At 38.4% G+C, this 26,733-nt stretch overlaps 1 protein-coding gene across 3 annotated transcripts; it reads right to left on the bottom strand.

Annotated features, from left to right (window-relative positions):
- Positions 1-1,282: 1,282 nt before the first annotated feature.
- LOC104590897 (transducin family protein / WD-40 repeat family protein) lies at positions 1,283-19,781 on the bottom strand. Of its 3 annotated transcripts, XR_016079639.1 has the most exons (15): positions 19,591-19,780; positions 19,140-19,233; positions 18,721-18,864; positions 18,481-18,596; positions 17,209-17,363; positions 16,404-16,492; positions 15,760-16,300; positions 12,949-13,113; positions 12,480-12,661; positions 12,250-12,329; positions 11,631-11,745; positions 2,372-2,446; positions 2,127-2,292; positions 1,972-2,011; positions 1,493-1,603 (listed from the first exon to the last, which is right to left on the bottom strand). XR_016079639.1 is itself a non-coding variant. In XM_010249660.3 (14 exons), exons 2-13 carry the CDS (start codon positions 19,227-19,229, stop codon positions 2,161-2,163), a joined length of 1,884 nt encoding a protein of 627 aa, XP_010247962.1. In that variant the 5' UTR covers positions 19,230-19,233; positions 19,591-19,781; the 3' UTR covers positions 1,283-1,603; positions 2,127-2,160. The 3 variants fall into 3 exon arrangements, 2 of the variants coding, with proteins under 2 accessions (XP_010247962.1, XP_010247963.1); XM_010249660.3 differs by lacking the exon at positions 1,972-2,011 and having other exon boundaries at positions 1,283-1,603; positions 19,591-19,781; XM_010249661.3 differs by lacking the exon at positions 1,972-2,011 and having other exon boundaries at positions 1,283-1,603; positions 11,631-11,742.
- Between the last annotated feature and the right edge of the window lie 6,952 nt (positions 19,782-26,733).

Genomic DNA, 26,733 nt, shown 5'->3' with positions numbered 1-26,733 from the left:
AAAGATTAGAATATCAATACACACTTATCCCCGTGTCTCGTAATGATCATGGGATTAGAGCAAGGTTCGAAATCTCGATATGTATCGGGCCGTATTGGCCAATATGTATCATATCGGGGGCTTTCCAATACACCCCTCCAAGGAGTGTTTTGGGGTTTTGACCGGTTCAGGGAGTGGGCAGACCTTAAACCGGCCCCTCTGAACTGGATTTGGAAAAAAAAAAAAAAAACCGGCCCCTCTATTCAATACACTTCTACCAACCTATCAAACGTATCGATATTTTGAACCTTGAGTTGGAGAAGATAATTGAGATCTATTAAATATTTCAAAAAAAAAAAAACTGTGTATTAATGTATCAAAACATATCATGACAAGGTTTATAAAAAAGAAAAACAAAACAATACATATCAGGATATATGATATGCATGGATATTTCAATCCTTGCAAAAAGCAAAGACCACCATCATTTGGTGCCATTAGAAGAGTCTTATTTACCATCTAATGTCAAGGTTTTAAAAACCAGACTGTTCATAGAACTGTTTTGGCCACCAATTCCTGGGTCTAACTGTCCAATTTGAAATTTGAATGAATGGCCATAGAACCAGTTGCTTGAATGATTCCCAGGTCAACTGGTCCTACCATCTGATCCAGTCCATCTGGTCCAGTCCGGTTTTCAAAACCATGGCTAAAAGTATAGACTTAAATAAGAGTTGTTTACCATGAAAACCGCAGAACATAGTTGTCATCATGTTTAAGCTCAGTTTGCTGAACCAAAAAGCCTATTGCTGTCTTCAAGTGAACAAATTTGATGGAGTTAATTGCGAATTCCTTGAAGGCTGTAGTTATGGAAAGTTTTGGGACACGTGCGTGACAAGTTTGACAAACAAACAAGTAAGCTGGGAAACATCAGTTTTTAGCTGTCTAATTCCATTTCACATGATCTCGGATCTCCTACCTACAAACTGTTCCCACAGAACACTACATGCATGCATTGGGAATATCTTTGTAATTCATGGGGAGATGTTCCAAGTACAAGGCGTTACGGTCTGTGGATATGGATGTAGGAACAGATTATGGATAGGAGATCCAGAGTCATTTTACACAGCCTAAGCGAGTAGAAACCATTTTATGTACCCAATTAAAGGATCTTTGCATAAGAAAAAGAAAGAAGAATTAAAGGGTTAACTGCATTAAGCACAATGAATGATAAGATTGGTTCATAACTACGTTTTGTTCTGAGTGGTAAGATTGGTTCAAAACCATCAAGCCCAATCACAAACCATTAAAGCAACAACTAATGAAAGCATTTTCTCGCACATTTACACATTCTCACATAAATTACAAAAACTAACATTCAACTGATATCAATTTGTCCAAAAAAATTAAAAAAAAAAAAAACAAAAACAAAAATATTTCCCACTTGGTGATCAGAGAATGGTACAAAAATATAAAAATAACATTTGTAGCCCAAGATAGGAAAGCTTGAATAATATTGATAGAAGATTGCCATAAGAAGTGAACCGTACAGGTGAGGGAGCTGTAAAGTAGCCAAAGAAATGCTCTTCTCGGGCTCACTTGTGTGCAAAATGGCATAAATTTTGAACTGCAAATGACAAATAACAGTTAGGAAAGTCCAACTAATACAACCATTTGCAGTCAAAACATTTATAATTTTTAATCAGTGCAAAATTATACACGAGTTGGTGATAATTTTTAATCAGTGCAAATGACAAATAACAGTTAGGAAAGTCCAACTGAACTATGCCTCATGCCTCTAGGTAGTGGAATCCTCTCGTCACACCTCCATGTTTTATTACATTTATTAGAACCATAACTTCAGTCATATAATCTCATCAGAAGTAGTTTCAGAAAAAAACAAAAAAACAAAACAAATAAACAAGTATATAATTGCATACAATCAAAAGATTAAAAACAAAACTTTTTATGATTTTTTGCCAAAGCAGCACTGACCTGGAACACTTTACCGTTCTTAACCCCTCACTTTAGTACTCTATTTCAAGAATCGTAAATAAATTACTCCTTTAAAAAAATCTCTGCACCTAATTTTATACATTTATCACTAATAACAATCAATACAAAAAAGGGAGGAAAATAAAGGTACTTACTTTGGCATGGAAACTGCTTTATACTTTTATGCTCTTAATTATTGTCCTCACTATCACTTTGTGATAATTCTTCCTCTTCCCCATACACAAATTCGTCTACATCATCATCATCATCTTCAGTTTCATCCAACTGATGATCATTTGATATTGTTTGAGCCTTGTCAATCTGTTAAATAGGAAAAAGGGTAGTATAACCAACAACCTCACACTGAAAATATTCAACTTAATAAAGAGAAAAGGTTAACCTGTGCTGATATAAGTTGCAAACGGCCAGACAACTGTAACAAAGGTTGAACAGCTTTTCCTTTGCATTCTGTCATCTGGAAAAAGGAAAACATGATCTAAGCACAACCATCACGCATGCTTATTAAATGAGAAACTGTTTTGAATATACTGCAAAGATATAATTAAAAAGAAAATGGAAGCCAAATATTAGGAAGAAATCACACCAGGGAACATATTTCTCATGATAGAGATTGGAAAGCTCCAGATAACTAGCAAGATAACAATTCCAACAGAAAAGGCAACTTAACAGCTATATTAAATTTCATGGCCAATAAAATTGTGAACCAGATAAAAGTAGGCAATGTCATTTGATAGAATGAAAGAAGACTGTAATATGAGCATTGGATCAAAATCCTATAAGAAGCTAACAGGTCCAATGGCATAGTTTCTAGTTCAGGGTTTTACTTTTACTTTTCAATACCCAAGTAGATTCTTGATTTGATTTCTAGAATTGTATAAGACCTACTCAGTAATTGGCAGGGTATAAGTAGGAGTTGGAAAGGAAAGTTGTCTGCACCCTATTGGACTTCTTATGGTTATGTAGCAGGACCATGCACAGTCTATGCAACTTTGTGTACATCATTGGCTAATAGGACTCCAACTTCCAAGGGATTAAACAGAGGTAAGTCCATTATTTCTATTACGACTGTGCAAGTCAGCCTCATATCTTCTTTAAATATTAATTATTTCCAAATCTAGTACACTTTCCATAATTTCTTTTAGAGATCCAATCTTTTTTTATCAATAACATAAACTTTTATTAAAATTAAGAGAGAACAAATACAAGAAAGTAAGGGGAGGGGTAAACTCTCTTAACCCTCAAAAACAAGTTCAGATTACAACAAAGCCCAAAATAAACTATCCCTTCTAAGTGCATCAGCAAAAGAATTAGCACAACTCTTCACCCATTGCAGCTTTATCTCCGTTTTTTATTTTTCTATCAATAACAGAAGTTTTCAGTAATGAGAAATACTCAATTACAAAGGTGTGGGGAGGAAAACTCTCTTAACTGCCCCCAAAAAGATACAACATTACAATGTAGCAAGTGCATCTACAAATGAATTGGCACATCTTTTGACCCATCGCACTCTCACCTCCATACCCTGAGTTACCCACGTAAGTGTTTTCATTCATTAATTTATGCTCGCAATCCATCACCTTCCATCCCTAACCAATTTATTACCACCTTAGAATCTCCTTCAATGATCAGCTTGCTAACACTTAGTTCCTTAGCTCTTTTCACACCTTCCATCAAAGCAATAATGCCCGCAATGAGTCCCCCGCCCCAATTGGGCCTGAGAACAATGCTATGACAGAACCTTCATTCATCCTGAAAACTCCACCAATCCCTGATGGACCAGGGTTACCTTCACTGCTTCCATCAAAGTTTAGCTTAACAAATCTGCACAAGGTGGAGACCATAGAGGCTGAGCAACACTTTTGCTTGAAGCAGATATTGTCATTTCCTTCCAGTTGTTTAGCAATGTCTCTGTATGAATGTCCTTGAATATCTCCACTATTTTTACCCAGTGCACCACCCTAGAAGTGATTCACTTCTATGATTGGCTCTCTACTTCTCTCTTTTTTGGCAAAAATTCTTTGGCTTCTTTCCATCCAAACTGTCTAACAAACCGCTGCCCTTATGCATCTCCACAATATTCTTCCCCTCTTTTTCGTCCAGCAATCAACAAAAGAGTCAAAGAGGCTTTGTAGAAGAAGCAAAGAAAGAAACCAATCCCAAATAGAAGAAGCAAATGGGCAGGAAATAAATAAGTCGTAACAAGATTCACCGTTGGCTCCACAAAGAGTACACCAGTTAGGAGACAAGCACCAAAAAGACCTCTTTCTTTGAAGTAGGTCACAAGTGTAAACTCTTTCCAAGAATATTTCCCAGCACAAAGCCCCAACCTTTGGTGGGACCAGCTTCCCCCATACTTCTTTAACAGGGAAAGAAAGCCCAGGACTGGAAGAAGGATGTGAAAGTGCTTTGAAGGAGGCACAAGTAAAGGATCCAAAAGAAGAAAGAGTCCAAATTCGAGAGTCCAACTTAGAGGGATCCAAGAGAACGTTTTGGAGAATTTGGATCAAAGCCAAGACATTGTCCATATTTGAGTCTCTGAAGCCCAATTTAGTTCAGGCCCTAGAGAAGAAGAGGATAAAAAGGTGGAAATAGGATCATTTTTGTAAGTAAAAAGAGAACACATCAAAGGAAACTGGTCTTTAAGAGGTGAATTCCCCACCCGCACATGTTCCCAAAATCTTACCAGATCCCCAGAACACAGGTTGTACCTAACATAGGGTAAAAAGTTAGGATGGCATGAATAGAGCTTTCCAAGGATGGCATCATCCCATGGATGCTTATAATCACCGCTGTCAACAGTTTGTCCTTATCCCTCAGTAATCTCCACAACCATTTCCCTAACAGCACTGCACTCCTCTTCTGGATGTTCCCAAACCCTAATCCACCAGACTCCTTATATCTCCATCTCTTGGATCAGCCACTTAAACTTCTTTTCGGTCATTGGAAAATTTCCAGCAGATCCATTCTTTATTTTCTAGACCTTTCTTTGCTTCTTCCATTTTTCTTAAAGAAAGGAAATAGTTTATCCCATCCAAGCCCCAACCGCCTTATTACTCCTTAATTCTTAGATTTAAGAATCATCAATTACAACCATCAGTCATCAGTACTTAATTCTCCAGTCATTCAACCAAATTATTGTTTGCTGACAAAAACATGCCAATGTACACAAACACATAATCCTATTTCCAAAATGTCACCTAAACCTACTATTGTTTCCTTGGAAATAAATCCCAAGTATTTATCTTTTATTATCCCTAAACCCAGAATCCAATAACCACATTTAGAAAAACAAATTTACGAGCTGGACCTTGAATGAGAGACCCAAGCTATGTCAGTGGATGAGATGGAGCCACTGCTCAAATCAGGAATCATCAAACTCTAGATCTTGAACCTAAAAGTATACTGCTGACCAGGTCCAGAGTTTTGAACAATTTTGATCATCAGTTCCAAGTGAACAGAATAAGTCAATTTGTTCAATCCAGATTTCTGGGTCAGTTTTAAAACATAGAAACCAAGGTTTTAAAAGGCTAAAGGCGTAGTTGAGGCATAATGGCCCAAAAAGGTGAGGCATAAGCCTCAAAGTTTACGAAAAAAAATAATTGAAGTTTGTAAATTTTATGAAAATAACATATAATATACTAAATTAAAATGATAGAAGGTACACATATCAATAAAAAAGAAGTTTATAAGAAATAATTTTTGGCATTTAAGCATTAAATAAAATAATAACTAATCAGCTAACAATTATAAACATTTTATATTTCTTGTAAAAAAAAATTTAGAAAGGAAAGAACTTAGTTGATTTGATCTATGTAAATAATAATGATATTATTATTATTATTAAGAAAAAAATCAATTAGGAGAAGAAATGAGAAAAATAACAAACTTGAGACATTACATTTAGAACAATAAGAAAAATCTCACTTGATTTATCCAAAAGAAACTAAGAACTTGACTAGTCCTTTTTGCATTGGACTCTCTTAAAGCACTAATAAAAACTAATAGACTTTTATTTGTCTTATTAGTTTTTCATTTTTACTTTTTTATTTGGAATATAATTATTGAAGTGTTTTTTTCTGTTTTAAATTATATATATATATATATATATATATATATTTGCATTAAATCACTAATTAATCATTGATAATTGAGGCTTACGCCTTTTTACGCCTTGAGGCTTGAGGCTTATGCCTCATTCTGACAAAGGCTTAATCCTCACATCAAAGTTGTGAGGCTTAAGACTTGAAGCCAAACCTGTGTGTCTCGCCTCAAGGCATACCGCCTCACACATCAAGGCTTAAGCCTTGTAAAACAATGATAGAAACCTACATGGAAGTTTTGGTAACTGGCATAGTTAGCAACCTTTTGCCAGAACTGAGTACTAAATTTAATTTTGTGGAAGCCAGGTTCAAGTCTGGGTTCTAAGAAGATTTGAGATTTTGTGAATTGTTTTGATCTTATTGATCTTCCTTTGCTGGGGACCCAATTTACTTGGACCAATAACCAAGAGTCCCCGGCGTTGGTCAAGTTAGATAGGTTTCTCATATCTCCGGATTGGGAGAATGCTTTTAGTCTCATAAAGCAAGTGGCCCTCCCAAGACCAGTTTCGGACCACTCTCCTATCCAGTTGGTGTGTGGTAAACAAATTCCAAAAAAAATAAAAAGACCTTTCAAGATGGAAAATATGTGGTTTGAAGAGGAGGGGTTGGTTCCTTTGTTGAGCTCTAAATGGATTGAAAACCAGCTAGAAGGCACAAGTTCATTCAAATTTGCAAAAAAATCAAAGCAGTTAAGGAAACCCTGAAGTCTTGGAGATTAGAGCTCCGTGGAGCCTTAGAATCAGAAAAAAAGGTGCCTTGAAGTGATCAAAGAGTTGGATGTGGCTGAGGAATCTGGTCCTCTAACAGGGGAAGATAGAAAGAGAATGATGGAAGCAAAGATGTCCATTGATAGGCTAGCTGTTAAAGATGAAATTAAGTGGAGGCTTTGCCAAGGTCAAATGGCTTAAGGAGGAGGACAGAAACTCCAGCTCATTCCATAAAATGGAAAATGCAAGAATTAGATTCAATCAGCTTGAGAGGTTGGAGTTTGAAGATCTAGTGGGAGAGGATGGGGCTGAGATGAAATTAATTGCCACCAAATACTTCTCAGAATTGTTCCAGGAAATTTGGGCTAGAAGACCATTTTCGATGGATCTTGGGTTTAGGAAGATTTCTGATTTTCAACAAAGAGAGTTGGAAGCCCCCTTTACTGGGGCTGAAATTTGGCATGTGATCAAGAATATGGAAGTTGATAAATCCCCAGGGCCAGATGGTCTTAGTAGTCTTTTCTATAAGAAGTGCTGAGAGGTGGTGAAAGAGGATTTAATGAAGGTATTTCAAGATTTCCATCAAAATGCAGCTCTGGAAAGAAGTCTAAACTCCACTTTCATCTCCTTAATTCCTAAAGTTGAAGGGGCAACTAACATTAAAGATTTTAGGCCCATCAGTTTGCTAAATAGTTTCTATAAAATTCTGGCAAAGGCTCTAGCAGAAAGATTGAAAACAATGCTGAGTTCTGTGATTGCAAAGAACCAACTTGCATTTGTGTCGGGTAGACAGATGTTAGACAGTGTCCTGGTGGCAAATGAACTGATAGACTCGAGGAGAAGGGAGGGTAAAACAGGGCTGATTTTGTAAGTTGGATCTTGAAAAGGCCTACGACCATGTTAACTGGAAATGCTTGGATTTAGTCTTGGAAAAGATGAATTTTGGTCAGAAATGGAGGAAATGGATCAATGTTTGTGTTTCTTCCCCCAAATTTAAAGTGCTAGTTAATGGTGAATTGGCAGACTTCTTTAAAAGTTCTAGAGGCCTCAGACAAGGGGACACCCTTTCCCTTCTTTTGTTCATTTGTATAATGGAGATATTGTCTCTATTAGTTCACCGAGTTAGTGAAGAAGGCTTGTGGAAGGGGTTGGGGTCAGCACCAGGAGGGGAAAAGGTTCAATTACTTCAGTTTGCAGATGACACATTGTGTTTTATTGATGCAGATCTAGATCAACAGGAGGTCATGCTTGGAGTGTTGAGTTGGTTTGAAGTGGTAACAGGTTTGTGGGTTAACTGGGCCAAGAGTAGAGTAATTCCAGTGGGGAAGGTTGAGAATCTTGAAATTCTAGCAGAAGCTCTTGCTTGTCAGATCAGGTATCTACCAACAGTGTATCTAGGGCTTCTTCCCTTGGGGGCTAAATGCTCTTCCTCTCTAATTTGGGAACCGGTGATGAAAAGATTAGAAAGGAAGATGGCATCCTAGAAAGCTAAATATCTCTCTTTGGGGGGTAGAATCACTTTATGAAAAGTTCTCTGTCTAACCTCCCCTCCCACTTCCTCTCTCTCTTCCCAATACCCACTAAAGTGGCGCAGAAATTAGAAAGGCTCCAAAAGGATTTCCTATGGAAGGATCGGGAGGAGGAAAAGAAAATACACCTAGTCAGTTTGAAACAGGTGTTAACTCCAAAGGAAAGAGATGGCTTGGGGGTGAGAAGTCCGAAAACTTTTAACAGAGCTTTAATGGGAAAATGGAACTATATTTGCTAGAGAATGAACTAGTTGGTGGAGATCTTTAATTGCAGCCAAGTATGAAACAGATAGAGAGGACTAGTTAACCACCTTGAACCTTCCTTCCTTGGGTTGCTCTCTTTGGAAGAAAATTATGGAAATCTAACCTCTGCTCCAAAATGGCTTATCCCTAAGTTGGGTTCAGGACTTCGTTTGAAGTTTTGGAAAGATAAGTGGTGCAATAATAGGTCCTTTGAAGAGCTGTTCCCTCAACTGTTCCAACTTGCAGAGAATCAAGATGCAATGTTGGCAGATTGTTGTGAGTTGATTGGGAATAGTCTTGCCTGGAGTCCTGCTTTCAGAAGACCTTTCCAAGATTGGGAAGTGGGCCAAGTGGTGGATCTGTTAGACTTGCTTTCTAGTCAGATTTTGAACCCCTTGGAAGAAGACTCATGGATCTGGAAGTGGAACGCAGATGGAATTTTCACTGTGAATTCTTTTGCCAGAAGATTATCTTGTGGACTCAGATTCCTCCTCTCAAAGTGAATGCTCTGCTGTGGGTGATAGTGTTGGATAAAAACCTAACTAAACAGAATTTGGCAAAAAGAGGAATTCTGATTCAGAACATGCTTTGTGAGCTGTGTGGTCAAGCAAAGGAGGACAACGATCATCTCTTCATCCATTGCCCTTTTGTCGCAGGATTATGGAATCATTTCCTCTCTTCTGAAGGTATTTCCTGGGTCATGCCAAAGCAGGTATCAGATCTGTTAAGGAGTTGGGATATGATAGGTCTTTCTAAGCTGGCTAGAAGTGTGTAGTGGGCTATCCCTGCAGCTGTGATCAGCTCTATATGGGCGGAGAGAAACAGAAGAATCTTTCAAAATAAAGGAGGTGGACTGTCTTGTGTCGTGCAGTGGGAAAATTAGTGTCTTGGACTGCAGGCGTGAAAGGCTTCCATCCTAGGGTCTTGGGGACTCAGTTAACGTCTATTAGTATGTTTGAGTTGTAATGTAAGCTGAGAGTCTGTTCTCAGCCTTTGCTCCTTTGGGGCTTCTTTGTATGGTTCTGTTTTCATTCAATAAATTTACCTTACCTTAAAAACAAAAGTCTGAGTTCTGGATAAATTAAAAGGTTCTTTTACAGTTATCCTTTGAGGAGAAAGGATAGTGACTAAAGCAACTTATAAGTTTGTTTGGGGCTTCTTCAATTAATAAATAAAGGTTTTGGATGGAAGTGAACATAAAATTTAAGGTTTTCGATGAGCACACTATAGATCTTTCAAGAAAGAAATACAGAAAACAAATTCAGAGATAAATTTTATCATTACAAAGAAAATCAACTGAATATAGAGGTTGAGGGACATAACTTGGATAAAATAAATGGAGTTCATCCCAACCATATATAAAGGTTGAGGGGATAACTTGGATAAAAATAAATGGGGTTGAGCCACCCCAGTCATCTCCAACTATCAGATCCACACCAAGAATAGATGAGACCCTAGAGGAGTTATACCATTTAAGAACTAAACAAACATTATAATTTGACTACATCAAGAGAAGGGAATTTATTCTGGTAGAGATACAGCTCACAACTTCCCATAGCTCTCTTTCCCTGCCTCTGAAATGTCAATTGTGAGATGATCAGGGGTTTGGGGAGTTTAGAGGTGGAATAGCCCTTGTTGTGTAGTTGATTTGCTCTGAATTGTAAGCTCTTTACTTCCAATCATTAATAAAATCTTCATTATCAATAAAAAATTCGAAATCAGATAACCAAAAAGTTCAAGGAAAGGCCTACTGACACCAATTAGTTAGTTGAGAGATAAAGCTTCAAATACACTTATTAAATTTAGATCTGAACAGTATTACAAATCTATGCTGCCAGAAAGGTATGATACCCAGTGCTTTAAAAGCACAAGGGGCTTTTGTGCCTGAGGCCCAAGCACAAGGGAAGTCACATGCCTTTTTGAAGCAAAGTACAAAAACGCAAGAAAGAAAACTGTTAAAAAATAAAAATTGCAAAAAAAGTAAAAAATGTTAAACAGAATATTAATTAAAAATATACTTAAATTTTAAAATATATGTTTAAAATAACTTATTATCTCAAATCAAAATATATAAACATAACATGTAAAACATATTTAAAATGAAAATTTTAAAAATAAAATCAAGCATACAATATAAAACATATTCGAGCATGTAAAGCTCTCAATCTCTTTATTTTTTTCCCAATTCCATTATTTCAAATACTTAATGTGATATTAAACATTATTTATTCCCAGTTCTACGAGCCGGCTTTGTACCAAGTCCCTTGAGGCAAGCCCAAACAAGTTCATATTCTTAAGACTCTGGGGTAAAGCACAAGGCACATACCTTATGAAAGTGTTGTGTCTGGGACCTAGGCATGGCGCATACCCTAAAATGTGCCTCACCTGTGTGCCTAGATGCACCTCAGGTGCATGTTTTAAATCACTGATGATACCATATGAGCTTTGATCGATCAAAACCCTCCGTGAATTTTAATCAATACCACCTGATTGGTTAATTTATGATATCGGTTGATTGTTACAAGTTTTTCTGGTATCATAGTTGAACCCATTAACTACATATTTATATTTTTTAATCAGCTAAATTTTTATTTTGGGTTATCTATGTAAGCATAACAATGGAACAGAGAATGTCATTACTAGATTACAAGTCTTGTCAAGTTTCTAAGATTTTGGGTGATTATGGAATCCTAGAAATATTGAAGGTAGGTCCAATATCTCTTGCAATTTACAGCAAAAGAGCCAAAAAGATCAGGTCATAGCTTTCAGTCTTAGAAGGAAGGAGGCAATCTCTGCACATTGCAGAATCTTTCTCAAACACAAGCCTTAAATTTTTTTTCCATTTTCTTTCCTTTTTTCTTAAAGCCTTAAACAAGCCTTAGACTTGTTCTTATTGTATTTAAACAACTCTATTACCAAAATTCTCATCTATTTCAAGTTTTCAACTTATCACAGGGATAGAACTAACATACGAAAGAAATAGAGATAACGCTTATATGAATATCAATTTCATACACAAATTAGTAGGTGGAAATAACTTCAAAAGAACAAACATTTACCTTGTACAAGAAATCAAGCAACTGATTTGACGGTTCTTGAGACATGACATAGTGACCATAATTCACTAATATACTATAAATCCATGGAAGAACATACTTTCCAATGCCAGACCTGCTGAAGATGTTTACAGTTTAACCATAATGTCCAGAGATTGATGTTCAACATAATTTATAAGATGTGATATGACTCACTGGGATCCACCATGTAAAAAAGAATGACAGAAAAGTAACTATTTGATCAACTTCCAAGTATTAATAATAAAAGGGATGTTTGATAACAGCTGAATATGCTGAACTGAAAAGCTTATTGCTTTGTTTTTTAGTGAATAAATTTTCAAGGAGGTTGTGAGCACCTTAAATGGTGAAACTGAACTTCGGTAGATCACTATACCCTTGAAAATTTTATTACTTATTATTTTAATAACTAAAATGCAAAGTCTCAGTTCAGCAACTTCTGCTGTTGTCAAACAGCCCCTAAGAACTTCTTGTCCTTGCCTGAAACAAAAAAAAAACTCTACATTCATAACTTGTTGACAAATATAAATAATTTGTATGATCGGTTTATAAAGTTCAGTATGTTGGAAATCCTATATGTTCCAAGAAAAAGAAATTAATAAACCTTGATTTCCACATGGCCACCAGGCTTGTCAGCAACTTGTGTGCATCAGGAGGTGTCATGGACAAAACAGTTGCCTTAATCTGGTGAAGAAGAAGATATAATCAGCAATGGATACTGAATCAAACCAATTGAACTTGGTCATTGGAAATTAAAATATAGTTATCAAGAAATGCAAAAAGAAATCATGACTTCCAAACTATTCATTGTCCTATTCATTTTAATACATAAACCTTCTTTTGTGGGATATTGGCTTCCAAGTAAGCATCACTGAACATAGTAAAATTTAGACTTGAATTAATCTGCGGAAAACTTTCTCTAGTAACATCAGCTTCATTTGTAAGAATTCCTAATGACCTAAGGCGGTCCTCAATACATATTGTAACAGTATCTGCTGCAACTTTTTCCTTCTCAACTGCATAAACCAAAACAATAAGCAGATAAATCAACAAAAACGAATAAATAATGCATCAAAAAATACATAATGTTATACCAATGGAAAATAAATTCCATGCAATCCTAGAGAAAATACGGTGAAATTGCCATAAGTACAACTTATCAAAAAAATGTCACAAGTAAATTCTTAACTACTAGTTGCAAAGACAAAAAAGCTAAAATGAAAGATTTCAGCAATACCCATCAATCAAGATTTGTAATGATGAAAATAACATGTGCCTTCTGTTCTAGTTATGGTAAGCTTACCATTGTTATCCACAGGGTTAACTTCTTTCTTATTACTGTCTAAATCAACAGCGGTTTCAGCATCTATGCTAGAGCGTCGGTGCTTTCTCTTTTTATCATGAAAGTCATAAATCCTTGGAATTGGAATTAATGCATCTTCTGCATTCGAGCGGTCTAAAGCAGTGACTGCAAAAACAAGACAAGTAATTAGTGATTCATAAAGATCTTGAGATAGAAGCTTACATATTCAAATTTACAAAATTTGCATCCAAGGGTATTCAAGTATGAGACCAAAACCAAAACCACAGTATCATCCCTACTAGAGAGAGAGAGAGAGAGAGAGAGAAAGAGAGAGAGAGAGTCATTGGGTCGGTCCAAGTCAAGGTGGACATAGGGGTGCAACTTGAACAGGCCCAACCTGAGCTTTTGCATGGATTGGCCTGAGTTTTGGGGCTGCAGGTTGGGCCTGGGTCAGAAAACTCAGGCCTGACCTTAACTTGTGTTGGGCTTGGGTTGAGGTCTCAGGTATAGCCTGAGCCCAATCCAACCCAGGCCCAACCCAACCCAAGCCCATCTGAACAAATACATACATATGTATTATGTTTATATTAAACATCTTTTGTTTCTAATCATATGTACATCTATATATGTATAAAATATGTATATGTGCATTTGTAAATGAAATTTTTACATGTTTTCAATCAAATATACTCTTAATTTTATTTATTTTTTTTTTGATGTGGAGGACCATCCCTGCTGCTGTCTTGTGGTCCATTTGGGCAGAAAGGAATAGTAAAATTTTCTGTAATAGAGCTAAAAGTCCTGATGATGTAATTCAGAGAGCAGTGGGCAAGTTGATTTCTTGGGTTTCTATTTCTGAGGCTGTTTTCATACTGCCTTCCTGGGTCTGATTTCAGTTTGTATTTGAGTTTGGTTTGAATAAAATTACATTACCTTTTCCAAAAAAAATCTACTCTTAAATTGGGCCATAAATCCCAATAAAAGGTGGCTACATAGTTGTCAAGGCGACGCCTAGGCGACTAGGCGCTTTTCAAAGAATGCCTCGCCCAAATGCCAACTATGTTAGGCGCATGCTTAGTGGGCTGAAGCAAATATATACTATATAAATATCTATTAAATAAAAAATATAAAATATATACTATTTTATTGGTTGTTTTAGTTTTTATAATAGAACCTATTGCATGTTATCATACTTTTGTTTTGAGGAAAGTAAAAGGGTTTCACATTGACAATAGAATTGAAGTATCGAACTAAGGAAGATGAGAGAACAACAGCTTCCATCGTTCCCACACAGTCCTCTAAAGTTAAGGTTCGTTTTGTTCTCTGTTTCCTGCTTTAAAACAGTGGTTACGCCCCATTTTCTCCTCTTCCTTTTTGAATCTTTTCCCCAAGTTTTTTTAATCATTTTATTGGACTAAAACAGGAGCTCCGCCTCCTTTTGTTCTTAAATTTCCTGCATGTTTTCAGCTTTTTTTTTCTCATTATTGGTGTCTGAAACAGGGGCTCCGCCCCTCCTTTTATTCTTCATATTCTTCTTTTATTTTAGTATTTTTTTCACCAGCTTTTCTGGGTCTAGAGCAGGGGCTGCGCCCCCTTCTTTTGTTCTTAATTTCTTCAATTTTTTTAGCTTTTTTGTTCTCATCATTGATTTCTGAAACAGGAGCTCCGTCCCTTCTTTTCTTCTTCATATTTCTTCTTTAGTTTTAATATTTTTTCACGAGATATTCTGGGTCTAGAACAGGGACTCCACCCCCTACTTTTCTTTTTTCATTTTCTTCTTTTATTTTAGTATTTTTTCCCTATGTATTGTTGATCTAAAATAGGGGCTCTGCCCCCTTCAGTTCTTTCAAGTTCTAACTTTTAACTTGTAAGTTGCAAATCTAATATATTGTTTTGCCTACTTGAAGCAACACTGCAAGAAATACAAGCACAAAAGTAAGTGCAGAATACATAAAACCAATAAAAACTAGTTCAAAGGGGGTAGTAATCCATCGGCAAGCTTTAGTTTTAAATTCCATCGCCTAGGCGAGGGCTAGGTGCCCACCTAGGCGCCCTAGGTTCCTGGGCGCCCCATGGTCGCCTAGCCTTGCCTTGGCGCCTTGAAAACGATGGATGGCTATGTAAATCCATAACCAGATCTTAAAATATTACAACCCCTATGCTGTCCTACATCAGTTAGGATCTGTCATTTCTGCCCAACCCATTAACAGAGTAATACACAGTTCATAGTCAAGCAGGTTCTGGACCCACATTATTCAATAGTTCCAAAATAAAGGACATCCTGGCTGAAAAGCCATCCCAGAATAACATTCAGATTTTTGCAACATCTGATTTATGGCATTATTTAGGAAGGTTAGATATAATTTGGGAAATAGTCCACAAGACTATAGAACTTAGATGGTTAATAGTTGATATCATCATCCAACTAGGATTATTTAACTAGGACTTCTTATGAGCTGCTATACAGGATTGCAAGAGGGGTGGACTGGATCCGAACTTAGCTTTTGGCATTTTTTACACAAAGTGAGTCTATGACATAAACCTGTACTCTCATGTTTATCAACCCAAAGTTTTACCATTGCACCAAAAAATGACCCTTAACAAGGATTTCTTATGCCTGGGACCCAAAAAAAGGGGGTGAAGAAATCCTGGGACCCAAAAAAATGGATGAATTCTCAAGACAGTATTAGATGAATATTTTGCAACTACTCCTAATCAGATTGCACAAAGCATTGCCGTTCAAGTGTTTACTTTCAAATTTTTCAGAAGAAACACATTCAAAAATGGCCATAAATAGCTGTGAGGACTTACCTCCAATTTGTAAATCCTGCCTTTTCTTAGATTTGTTGGACTGACCCATTGGCAGAAGAACCACATCTTGATAACTACTCAACTTTATGTCTACACCATGCCGCACTAAGATTTTCTCAAATGATGGCTTTACTAGTGAACCACAGGCAACCAATATCTGTGCAGAGGCAGGTTTCACAGGGCATTGTAATTTGGCAGCAAATATTGCATGTAAAGAATCATTCTTTGTAATCTGAGCCTCACTTGATAATGAGATTATCGTGGGTTTGGTATTGCCTAATTCCTCAATATTTTTCTCATACCAAAAATGGCACAGACCAGTTTCCGTAACAGCCAGAATATAGAGACCAACATCGTCTGTACTTTCATTTTCCCTGCACTTGCAATCAAGAAAAACAGCAGGATGGTCCATTGCAAGTACACAGCTGGCAGACTTTTTTTTGCTTCCACCTAATCTCCATACTGCAAGATATCTCTCACCAACAGCAGAAGAGAGGATGTACTTCCCATCTTCACTGAAGATCATACAACGAACAGCCCCCTATTCAGCAGAAGATAACTTGCTTAAATTGACAAGGAACAGGTAGTGAAAGAAATTTTGAAGCAAGGAACAAAAGATTAAATAGCAACTGCTTTACACTCACAGGATGGCCAGAAAATTTGTGTATTTTATTATTATCTGAGCAATTGAAAATCTTCAACTGACCAGCTGCAGTTGCTAGCATTTTTCCATCTGGTAAGAGTGAATAACCATCATGAGTGGCACAAGCATCTATATACCAACCAAAAAGTGTCAAATAAACAAAGGGGTTGTTCACCAATATGCATGGCTTTGTTTTTCAAAACAGAAACACATGGAAGTTGTTTTTGTTTCAAAAAGCAAAGTCATGCATATTGGCAAACAGCCCCAAAACATACTCTTATAAACTAAAAGAGTGTCTGATAGAAGCATTAACAAAGCAAAGCAACATGTATTGGATTTGGTCAAAGAACATGTAGTGGGTTTAGTAATTGATGAAAAAGCAGATTGCTTTAATAGGTGTTAGAGGTGTCCAATTAGACAAAATATCTGGCATAATTTGATCCAATCTCAATTTCATCTTTCTATACCAAGTGCTCTGGGTATACTAACACACCAAACTCAATGCACTATTTGACCAAATAACTGATGGAGCACCCCATCTTCCCAGGTTTTATACCATTTTTAGACTGTGATTTTAAATTGGGACAGCTCTGGAAACATTGATACCTGATCTGCGAAAATTGTTGTTAGCATTAGAATGAAATCACTCAAAACAGAAAAGTTTCCTACTCCCACATCCTCTAAGTTCCATACTAGACAGCAACAGATGCATATAAAGCAACCCAAAAAAAACATTTTATCCTGTACAACATTCACTTCCTTAATCAATAAAACATTGTTATATTGAACTCATCAAAAATATATACCTGGCGAGATGGCAATTGAGGAAATTGTCTTCGTAGAAGCCTTAAACTTCCTTAATAGGTTTCCTGTCATGCAATCAATTTGGCAAACCATACCATCAACTCCTGCAGTATATATACATAAAGCATGGGTGGAGAATGAAATGGCATTGACACCCCTGCTCATTATCAAGAAAAAGTGGTCACTGGTTAGAGAATGTATTTGGCTTTGTGATTATTCAAGCCACTTTACATTAGCATATAACAATTTAAGAAAGTAATGCACTTTAGGACTTAAATTGCAAGATAGAAGATTGCAAAAAAAAAGCAAAAACAAAAGGCTTAAAACACAAATAAGTTCACCCTATTCATACTACCATGGATTTTCTTGTCTACTTAACAAAACTGTTAAGTAGAATTTGATGGTCTAATATGACATAAGGTACCCATGCATTGCAAAACGGAAACAATGGTATAATACTATAATAGCATGGTAACTTACTAGCTAACTCAAACATGGTCTAATACGATATACATGATTATGAAAAATCTGAATCTCAAAAGCATATAAAATTATTATGAAGTATGAATTTATCAATTATGAAGCACTTGTCCAGAAAAACAAGAAAGTGGATCTATCTAATTTGGTGCATTTCTGTGGACTCAAGCAAAGGCTCATTTTATGGGATGTGCCTCACCTAAACCCAGGTGCAACTTATTGATATATTTTGATGAATTCACCTTGAATTTAAGGTTGAATAGGTATTTTATTGTATTGAAGGCTGAGCATATGATGTTCAGAGTTTAAACCAAGGCAACAAACTTCATGTTAATAACTCGATGCTCTAATTGAATGAGCTAATAGGCTTTTTTTCAAACAGTTTATTTTCTTTTTGATAGGAAATAGTTTATTCCTTTCAGAATATAGATTTTCATATTCTTGTATGTTAAGTTTTTGTTTTAATTTTTTTTCCAAAAGTAGCACCTTATTCATTCAAAAGTTTGTACCTTGCACATTGGACTCTAGGAAAAACCCTTGCACTTTAGTTGCACTTCTCACTTTTAAAAGACTGACCATGCTACATCCAGAACTCAAATTTCAAGAAAGAATAAACTCTAGGGTCTAGGCAAAAGAACCTGACAGATAAGGCTAGTACCATGTCCAAGGTGATGGCAAGTAAAGTTAGTTAACCAGATAAATGATTGAATTGAGTTAAAACATTGATGGAAAGTTAGGAAATTTTGCCTTACAAATGTGCATGCCAAGGAACAACAAACTCTTAACAAGACACTTACCCAGAATGGCAGTCACTAACTCTCCACTTCAATTGACCAGCAGATACATTCAATGCTAAAACATCACCACCACCTGTCCCCAAAACTAGCAATGAATGCGCAACTTCCTTTTTTCTCTGGCAATCATCAAGGAATAAGATCCCCAAAAGGTTAATCAAAATGACAAAGATATAGGTCAAACATTAAAAAGCATAAAAAAAAACATCAGACTTCTGAGTTGAGTCTATGCAGAAAGTGAACCTTTCTCTCTAATGATAACCATTTCATGCAGGTGTAGTCAATTGAAAGGTGCCCTTTTTCTGGCTTTGTGTACAGATCCCCAGCATCAGTTGATGTAATGTCAGCAAACTCGGTCTGGAGCTGCCCCTTCAAAGTATCCCAAATCTGCAAAAAAGGGAAAAATTCCCTATTAACACATTCCATCCATCCTTACAAAATGAAATGCATAAAAATTAAAGAAAAAGGTATATTGGTGTTCTTCATAAAAACACAGTATCTATATGATGACGACTTTAACTTAATACTAATAAAATAAGGACCAATTCACAAAATGCTTGCCTAGGCAGTGAACCCAAAATCGTTCATTCACAAAGTGTAGTTCTTTCTTATATTTCTAGTAGTTTTAGTTTTAAACAATTCCTAGACTAGGCAAATAGTACCTTAATCCGACCATCTCCAGAACTAATAGCAAAGAAATCAAATGAAGGACTAAACGATGTCAAGAGGTCTCTGATATTTTGTGATCCCATATTCCTGCATGTATCAGAATTAGATGAAAAGTTAAAAACAGACAAAATTCATAAGTTACACATCGAAACCCAATGAGTACACCATTATACGCAATGTTTGGTCTCTCAAAAGAACCCAAAAACAATCTAATATAAAAAGCCAAGATGGTTCCAGACCTCAAGGTGTAGAACCTACCCATCTGCAAATAATAGGTGTGGATATTGAAATATAACTAAATGCTTACACGAGAAAATTCCGATTGTTTAGGAGGAAGTCAACGAAGTACTAAAAACTAGCCAAATACTGGAGAACAAAAACAAGCAACTGTTGAGGTCCAACCTCCAAACAAAACAACCATAAACCCTGTTTTCGACACAATACCTGAAATTTTACTTTCTTTGTTGCAGAAATTTGGAACACTGCACTTAGGGACCAGGATAATCAAACGTAATAAACAGAAATTGTGAAGTTTAACAAGCCGAAAATGGCCAGAGTCATCTCTGAGGCTTAAAAGAATCCGGCACGAAAGCCACGAAACCTCCCATTTCAAAATTCCTACAAGTAAAACCCTAAACCCTTTGGTCCTAGAGAATGGATAGCATAGCAATAGTCCTCTCGGGCCGGGTATGGATCAACTCGGGCCAGGTTGGATCTAGTTGAGGTCACAAATCAAGCCAAACCCAAGGGAAAGGTACCTCTACGGATCAACCCTAACTCATCTATGTCGGAAAAATAGCTCATTTAGCATAGCAATAGTCCTCTCGGGCCGGGTATGGATCAACTCGGGCCAGGTTGGATCTAGTTGAGGTCACAAATCAAGCCAAACCCAAGGGAAAGGTACCTCTACGGATCAACCCTAACTCATCTATGTTGGAAAAATAGCTCATTTGGGCTGGAAATGGAGTGGCCACCCATTAGATTAAGAAATGGAGGTGATGAGACCTTCAAGAATAATATCAAAATTATTTTGGTTCAATAATGACTCTAATAATCCGAGACATCAACTAATTAAAATTCGGATGGGAAAGAGAAGGTATTAGGCACCCCTCTCCCGGGTCCAATAAATGGAACTCACATGGTGATCTCAAACAAGCATAATGGCAAATACACAATTAATCAAGCAACACAATAATAAAAAATGCAAACCCCAAGAGCATGCCAACACAAAAATGTAAATTCTACCCATTTTATTTTTATTATTTTCATTTATTTATTATTATTTTTTATTAAAAAATTATGAGTTTTTAATCTTTTTATTTGTTCCTTTTTTATTATTATATCTTCATTTCTTCTCTTTTTTATTTTATCAATTATACATACTTTTTTTGTTATTTCTTGCGGGACCCTATTTCCATCTATATTTATTCCTTTATTATCCATTGGATTCTACCATTTATTTATCATATTCTATGCTGAAATTCTACTACTACATATTTTTACTACTTTTCTCCTCTTCTCTTTTTTTTTTGTCATTATTCCAATTTTTTTCCTGCCCTTATTACCCCTATCCTACTTTACACTCTGCCAACATCCTATCTATTAAACCAACCTCCCGACCTTGTCACCTGAAGAGATTAGCTCAGTTCTTCTGCAGTTTCCCAACATTTACTCTTTTTCCCTCTATTATTTTCTTTTATGTATTTTTTTATTAATTTTATTCATGTGATAAACACTTGTGGCACAAAATCTCACACCTGCAACTAAGGTTCAAAATATAGATACGCGGTAAAGGCATATCATGTGATGAACACTTGACAAGGAATATGTCTACTACTGTAAAGTGGGTGAGGAGATCAACTAATGCTTTTGCTGATAGCTTGGCAAAATAGGGCACAACTGTAATTATGTATTTGTAATCATGCACCTTTGGTTTTAGTTTTTGTGTTTTAATTATTTGTGTGGTAATATATTTGGCGAGGCGGCATCTCGTGCCTTCCCAAGGGACTGATTATTGTGAGCATCAAGAAAACGGCTCACTTGGGCTGGAATCGGAGCCACAACCCATCAATTTAAGAAATGGAAGTGATGGGACCTCCGGAAATAATTTTCAAAATCATTTTTCATTTTAGTAGTGACTCCAAAGCCCGTGGCATTGGCTAACTAATCTGAATAAGAGTCAAATGGGAGAGGGAAAGGGTTAGGCACCCCTCTCCGGGGTCCAATAGGTGGGGCCCACATGGTAACAATTGTTGGACAGTTTTGAATGCCCTTAGCTTCAATCAGAATGATGTACTTTATGAGTTTATTGTAAATGAATAAAAATGCATATTTTATTCATGTTCCCTTGGTATGTTTCTGTGTAATACCCTTAAACTAGACACTTAATGAGAATCGTGTTAGTTTAGAATGTTCACAGCCAGTGGGTCGGTCTGGGGAGACCTATCCTGATAAGGCTGACACTGTTGTGCCACCAAGTCGGTTGGGGTGGCCTGTCTCAGTTGCCAGGGTGAGACCCTAGGCACATACAATGTAGGATTAATTGAATCTTTGAACTGGACCAAATTTTCAGTATTGCCCTGGACCTTGGAGATTGATGGGCAAAACTGGAAAGCTACACCCGATCCCTAGACTCGATTATGATATTGCACTAGGTGTCGGATTGGTCTGTCTTTGATGTACCAATCAGTGAGATCCTTAGAGGGGGTCAAAACCTGGGTATGTTGGGACAGTCTGAGAATTCATCTGAGTGGGTGATCATAGTGATAGGATCAGCCCCTTTGTCGGACAAAAGTAATGATCGGGGATGCACTCTCACTGATGAAAACCAAGACTGCCGGCAACCGATTTCAATCGTTAAGATTTGTTTTGCAAAATATATTTTATATGAGATATAAAAATATATATATTATGGTTTCTAAAATGTTTGCAAGAAGATTTTAATTCCTAGGATCCATATAAGTAGAGAGTGAAGCACTGTTCCTTGCAGCCGAGGGAGAGGTCCTCTCTTGTCGGGCAGTGTATGATCATTATGGGCTGAGAGGTTAAGTGTAAGACCATTGAGGATAATACCTGATTGGCTAATCTTGCATCTGCCCATAGTCCCTAGGTGTTACAAGGTGGCTTGGCCCAGGGACCACTTAGGGTAAGTGTTGGGCCCATAGAGCCCATTTGATGGGTTTCAGGGGGTGCACTGTTCATAACATTGTATTCGGCCAGGCCATGTAAGAAAGGCTGGGCCGAACCCATGTGGCTGATGTGTAGATCAATGCTTGGGTCCCACGCCATACAAAGAAGCCCAACTGGGTAGATGTTAGGAAGGTTAAGTGAGTACATAAGCTTAATGGGCCTAAAGCCCATTTCGAACTGGACTTATTTAATAAGTTAAATATGGGTGAATTCTGAGATGGATCAATAGATAGGATAGGGTCTTAACCCTATCCACTTAGAGAGTCCAGATCTGAATATGATTCAGATCTAGAAGCCTCCTAATGAGATTAGGAGAGGGCTGATCTAATCTGCAGATAAGATAATGGTTTATCCTTATCACCTAAAGAGAGGTCTGATCCAAATATGATTTGGATCAGCAGCTCCTAATTGGATAAGGAGCTAATCCTTTGGGTTTACAAAAAGGAGGGGGCGGCAGCCTTAAGAAGAATCACATAATCAGATCCTCTTCAAAGCTAAAATCAGAGAAGAAAGATTTCTGCAATCCCTGCAAAGATCTTTCTTGCCGCCTCCTTCCCGCAGCCGCCAGACATCCAGTTCGATCTCTAGTTGTGGGAGAAGTCAAGATTCGATCTTGACATCAGTTCTTTGAGAAAGAATTGATAGGAAGCTGTGCTCACATGCCATCCTGCTGTTTCTTACGAAGGACAGAATTCTTGGAGAAGAATACTGTTGATTTTGCTCCATCCTGCACTACGTCATTTTTAGTGGGAGCAGACGTCATTTTCAGTGGGAGCAGTTTTTGGATCCTTCCTTGGGTGTGAACACCTTCATTGGGAGATACTTTTTCTCCGCATCAGGTATAATCCTCTCCTACTCCTTTTGGTTCAGATCTGGTTCAGTTTATGGTTCAAGATTGATCATTGAAAATATGATTTTCTAAATAGGGAATGTGATTCCCAATTGAAAGGGAGAGAAAAATTTTTGAAATTCGCCCCTTTATTCTACAAGATTTGGGCGTCCATACGATGGATCTCTCATCCCCTTCAACAACAGCCTTCCATAAGAAGTAAAGAAAAACTACTTAAATAAATGATATCTAATTAAATAAAGGTCACTAAATGACAAAAGAAGATTAAGCAAACAAAGATGCTCCAAATGATATAAGCACATGCGTATTTTTCTCCTTTTCATTAATTTGAAACTATTATTATTATTATTAGTATTTGGGTAAATTACAAAGACCCCCTATACTATAGGGTTTGTGACAAAGACCCCCTTGTCCTTTGCTTTGTGACAAAGACCCCCCTGTACTATGACCATAAACAAAGACCCCCCTTGACCGTTAAGTCAGATAACGGAATGCGTTAAATTACCAAAATATCTCACTAAACTTTTTTTCTTTTTTTTTTGCCTTTTTCTCTTAAAACCTATTTAACCTATTGTTTTCCCTTTCTTTCATTCCCTCTATAAATTTGTTGGCGCGAGATACGGATTTCTATAACTAGCTCACTACCTCTGATTAACTCAAGGTGATTTTCCTGCAATCTGAGACAGAAACCAGTGAGCAAAGATGTCGTTGAAGCAGGATTGTGGTCACCACCACCATCACAGGTGGAAGAAGTTATTTTCCCGGCAAGTACTTGTCATTATAGTTTTGTTGCTGATGGTCATGATTCATGGACTAACCTTGGACTAGTTATACAGCAAATCCTCTAGGCCATCAATTACTTCATGCCATTGGTTCATTGTAATTTTGTTGCTGATGGTCATGAAAATGCAGATAGAAAACCTGCAAAATAGATTTACATGTGAAAAGATCAATTTAAAGTAAATGGGTGGATGATGGAATGAAATACATTCTTCAAACTTGATACAAGTTCTAGCTGATCTCTGAGTCTGTAAGTGTGAAGATGTGAATGGAAGAAATATAAAATTACAGGATTTGAAAGATCCAGGTCAATCATCTCACAGGTAGTAATTATCCAAATTAGTACAATGGAATCTGATCACCAAAAAGAAAAGAAAGTAGTTCTCATGGCCCAAAGGTTTGAACTTTGAAAAATAAAGCGTAGTAATTGGAGCACCTTTTGCAATTCCTGGGAAATTATTTCCGATAATGGATCAACTTCATCTAATTAATGAAGATATGATCTTGGGTCCTTAGTTATGTGGAACATTTAGAAGTGTCGAATGACCATTACTTCAATCACAAGGTTTTCAGCCCAGCCACCGTCTTATTACAAGCTAATTCCTATTATACCACACTTTGTGCTGCTCCACACCTTCCCATTACTCATTCTGGACGCCAAGATAGTCACTCTAGACACCAACAACAGTGGTGTAGACCACCTCATGGTATGATCAAACTAAATGTAGACGGGGCATTTGGAACTCTCAAATCTGGTGTTGGATTCCTCATTAGAGATTGACGCAGCACGATCTGGGCACTCCTAGTTGGCTGAAACTTGGCTCCTAGCTGTGACAGACGGCACCTGAGATGAAGAGGAACGTGAAGGGTTCTCGAGGAGCTCTCCCGGCGGGAACACTCCGATGGCTAAGCTAGAACTCTGAGGAAAACACAGAGAGTTAAGAGTGCTGAAAGTGCTAGCTTCAAATACCTTTTCTTCGTGAGGGTCGGGGTCCTCTTATACCGGAGCTCAGTCACATCAGGCGTAACTACCACTGCCCTAGCCGTTACTGCCAGGGCTGAGGTGGCAGGTGCAGGCTGCTGCTGCAGGGTACGGACTTGTCAGGCATGCCATGCTTTTCAGAGACGGCAGGCACGACACTGCCTGGCAAGAGATGTGGGCGCTGCCACCAGATCCGACAGCTACGGATGTTAGGCGGATCTTCCCTGCAGGTTGCCGAGCTACATTGCACCGAACCGCCTGGGGCTGGATTGCCTTGCACCGAGGTGCCGAGGTACGCCGAGGTGCTCGCACTGGAGGTGAGCATTAAGCAAGTACGAACAAGAGTCTCGACGGTGCTGTCCCAAGGTGTTTCTCCCTCGGGACACTTAGCCAAAAGCTGGGGTGCTCCCTTCTCAGGGAGGGAGAGCTCGGAGCCCCTTAGGAGGAGCTCGGGCCTCAAGGGGAGCACGGGTCCCTTTGCACGGAGGGAGCTCGGGGCGCTCCACCCTCAGGCTTGGGGCGAGCTGGGCCTTGCTTCTCGGCGAGTTGTCACACCCGCTGAGTCATTTGGTCGGGCCTCGGTGAGCTTGTTACGCCGAGTTGTGGCCAGGCTACCGCGCTGAGTTGTCACTTATGCCAGGTCATGTCCACGTGTCCCCGTGCTACGAGGTCGGGCCAAATCACCCTACATCAGTTGCCCCTCACTCCCCATGCTGGGGGTTTTGACCCAGCTGCGGGGAGTTTGCGGTCTGCCGGGTGGATTTGGCTCGAGGCCTAAGATTTCTTGTCCGCCAAATCACCCTACATCAGTTGCCCCTCACTCCCCATCGCTTGGGTCGCGTACGGTCTACGCGCGGACGTCATGCGACTTAGGGACTCCGCGGATGTCAAAAAATGCGCTAAATCGATTTCGCCTCGAGGGTCGCACAACCGGTTTTCATGAGGACCGTCAGATTGTTACGATCTCAACCATTGATGCCCGCATACCATGGCTATAAATAGCAGGGGTCCTGGCCATTTTTCCTTCGCCACAAATCTTCAGCCGTAGTCTTGAGCTCGCGTCCAAAGCCTCCAGCTCGGGTCAGTTCTTCCCAGTCCGGTTCATCTTTCTTTGGTGAGTCACCCTAGCTCCTCTTTAATTCTGTTATGTCTTCCTTCGATAGTCAGCTAGATGAGCTCGAGGTGGGTACCTCAGCTCAGGGTGACCCTGCTGGAGTCCAATCCCTCGAGGTGCGGGAGGCCTCGGGTAAATTGGCGTCCACCTCTCACCGAGGTCGGATGCCAGATAGGTTCGGACCCTTTACTATGACCCTGGAGAGGCACCGCTACCTTATTCGGCAGTACAACCTGCCGGGGGAGTACACCTACAGTTTACCTGCGGGTTACTTCCCATGGGAGCACAGCCCTGACGAGGTCGTAATCTTCCGGGAGCAGCTCATAGCCGGGCTCCGCCTTCCCTTCCATCCACTTATAGTGGAGGTCCTGAACCATTTTAACGTTACAATAGACCAGCTCCACCCGAACTCGGTCCGTAACATGGTCGGGACCATCTCCCTCTACTACAAGTATGTCCTCCCCCTGAACTTGGACATATTTTGTTCCATCCTCACAATAAAGAAGAGCACTTCATGCGTTCTCCCCGAGCACAGGAGGGCCTATTACTTGTTCCCTTGCCCGGGCTTCAAGTTGATGCATAAGCTCCCGAGCAAGATCCCGACTTGGAAGCAAGACTACTTCGTAGTCCAGAACCCCGCGGGGTGGCCCTTCCCTACTCACTGGAGGGCGA

This window comes from Nelumbo nucifera, chromosome 8 (genome assembly GCF_055504915.1).
Source record: "Nelumbo nucifera cultivar China Antique chromosome 8, China Antique-T2T, whole genome shotgun sequence".
NCBI classification, from domain to species: domain Eukaryota; kingdom Viridiplantae; phylum Streptophyta; class Magnoliopsida; order Proteales; family Nelumbonaceae; genus Nelumbo; species Nelumbo nucifera.
The sequence above is the reverse complement of the archived record's forward strand: the minus strand, read 5'-3'. Positions and strand labels throughout refer to the sequence as shown.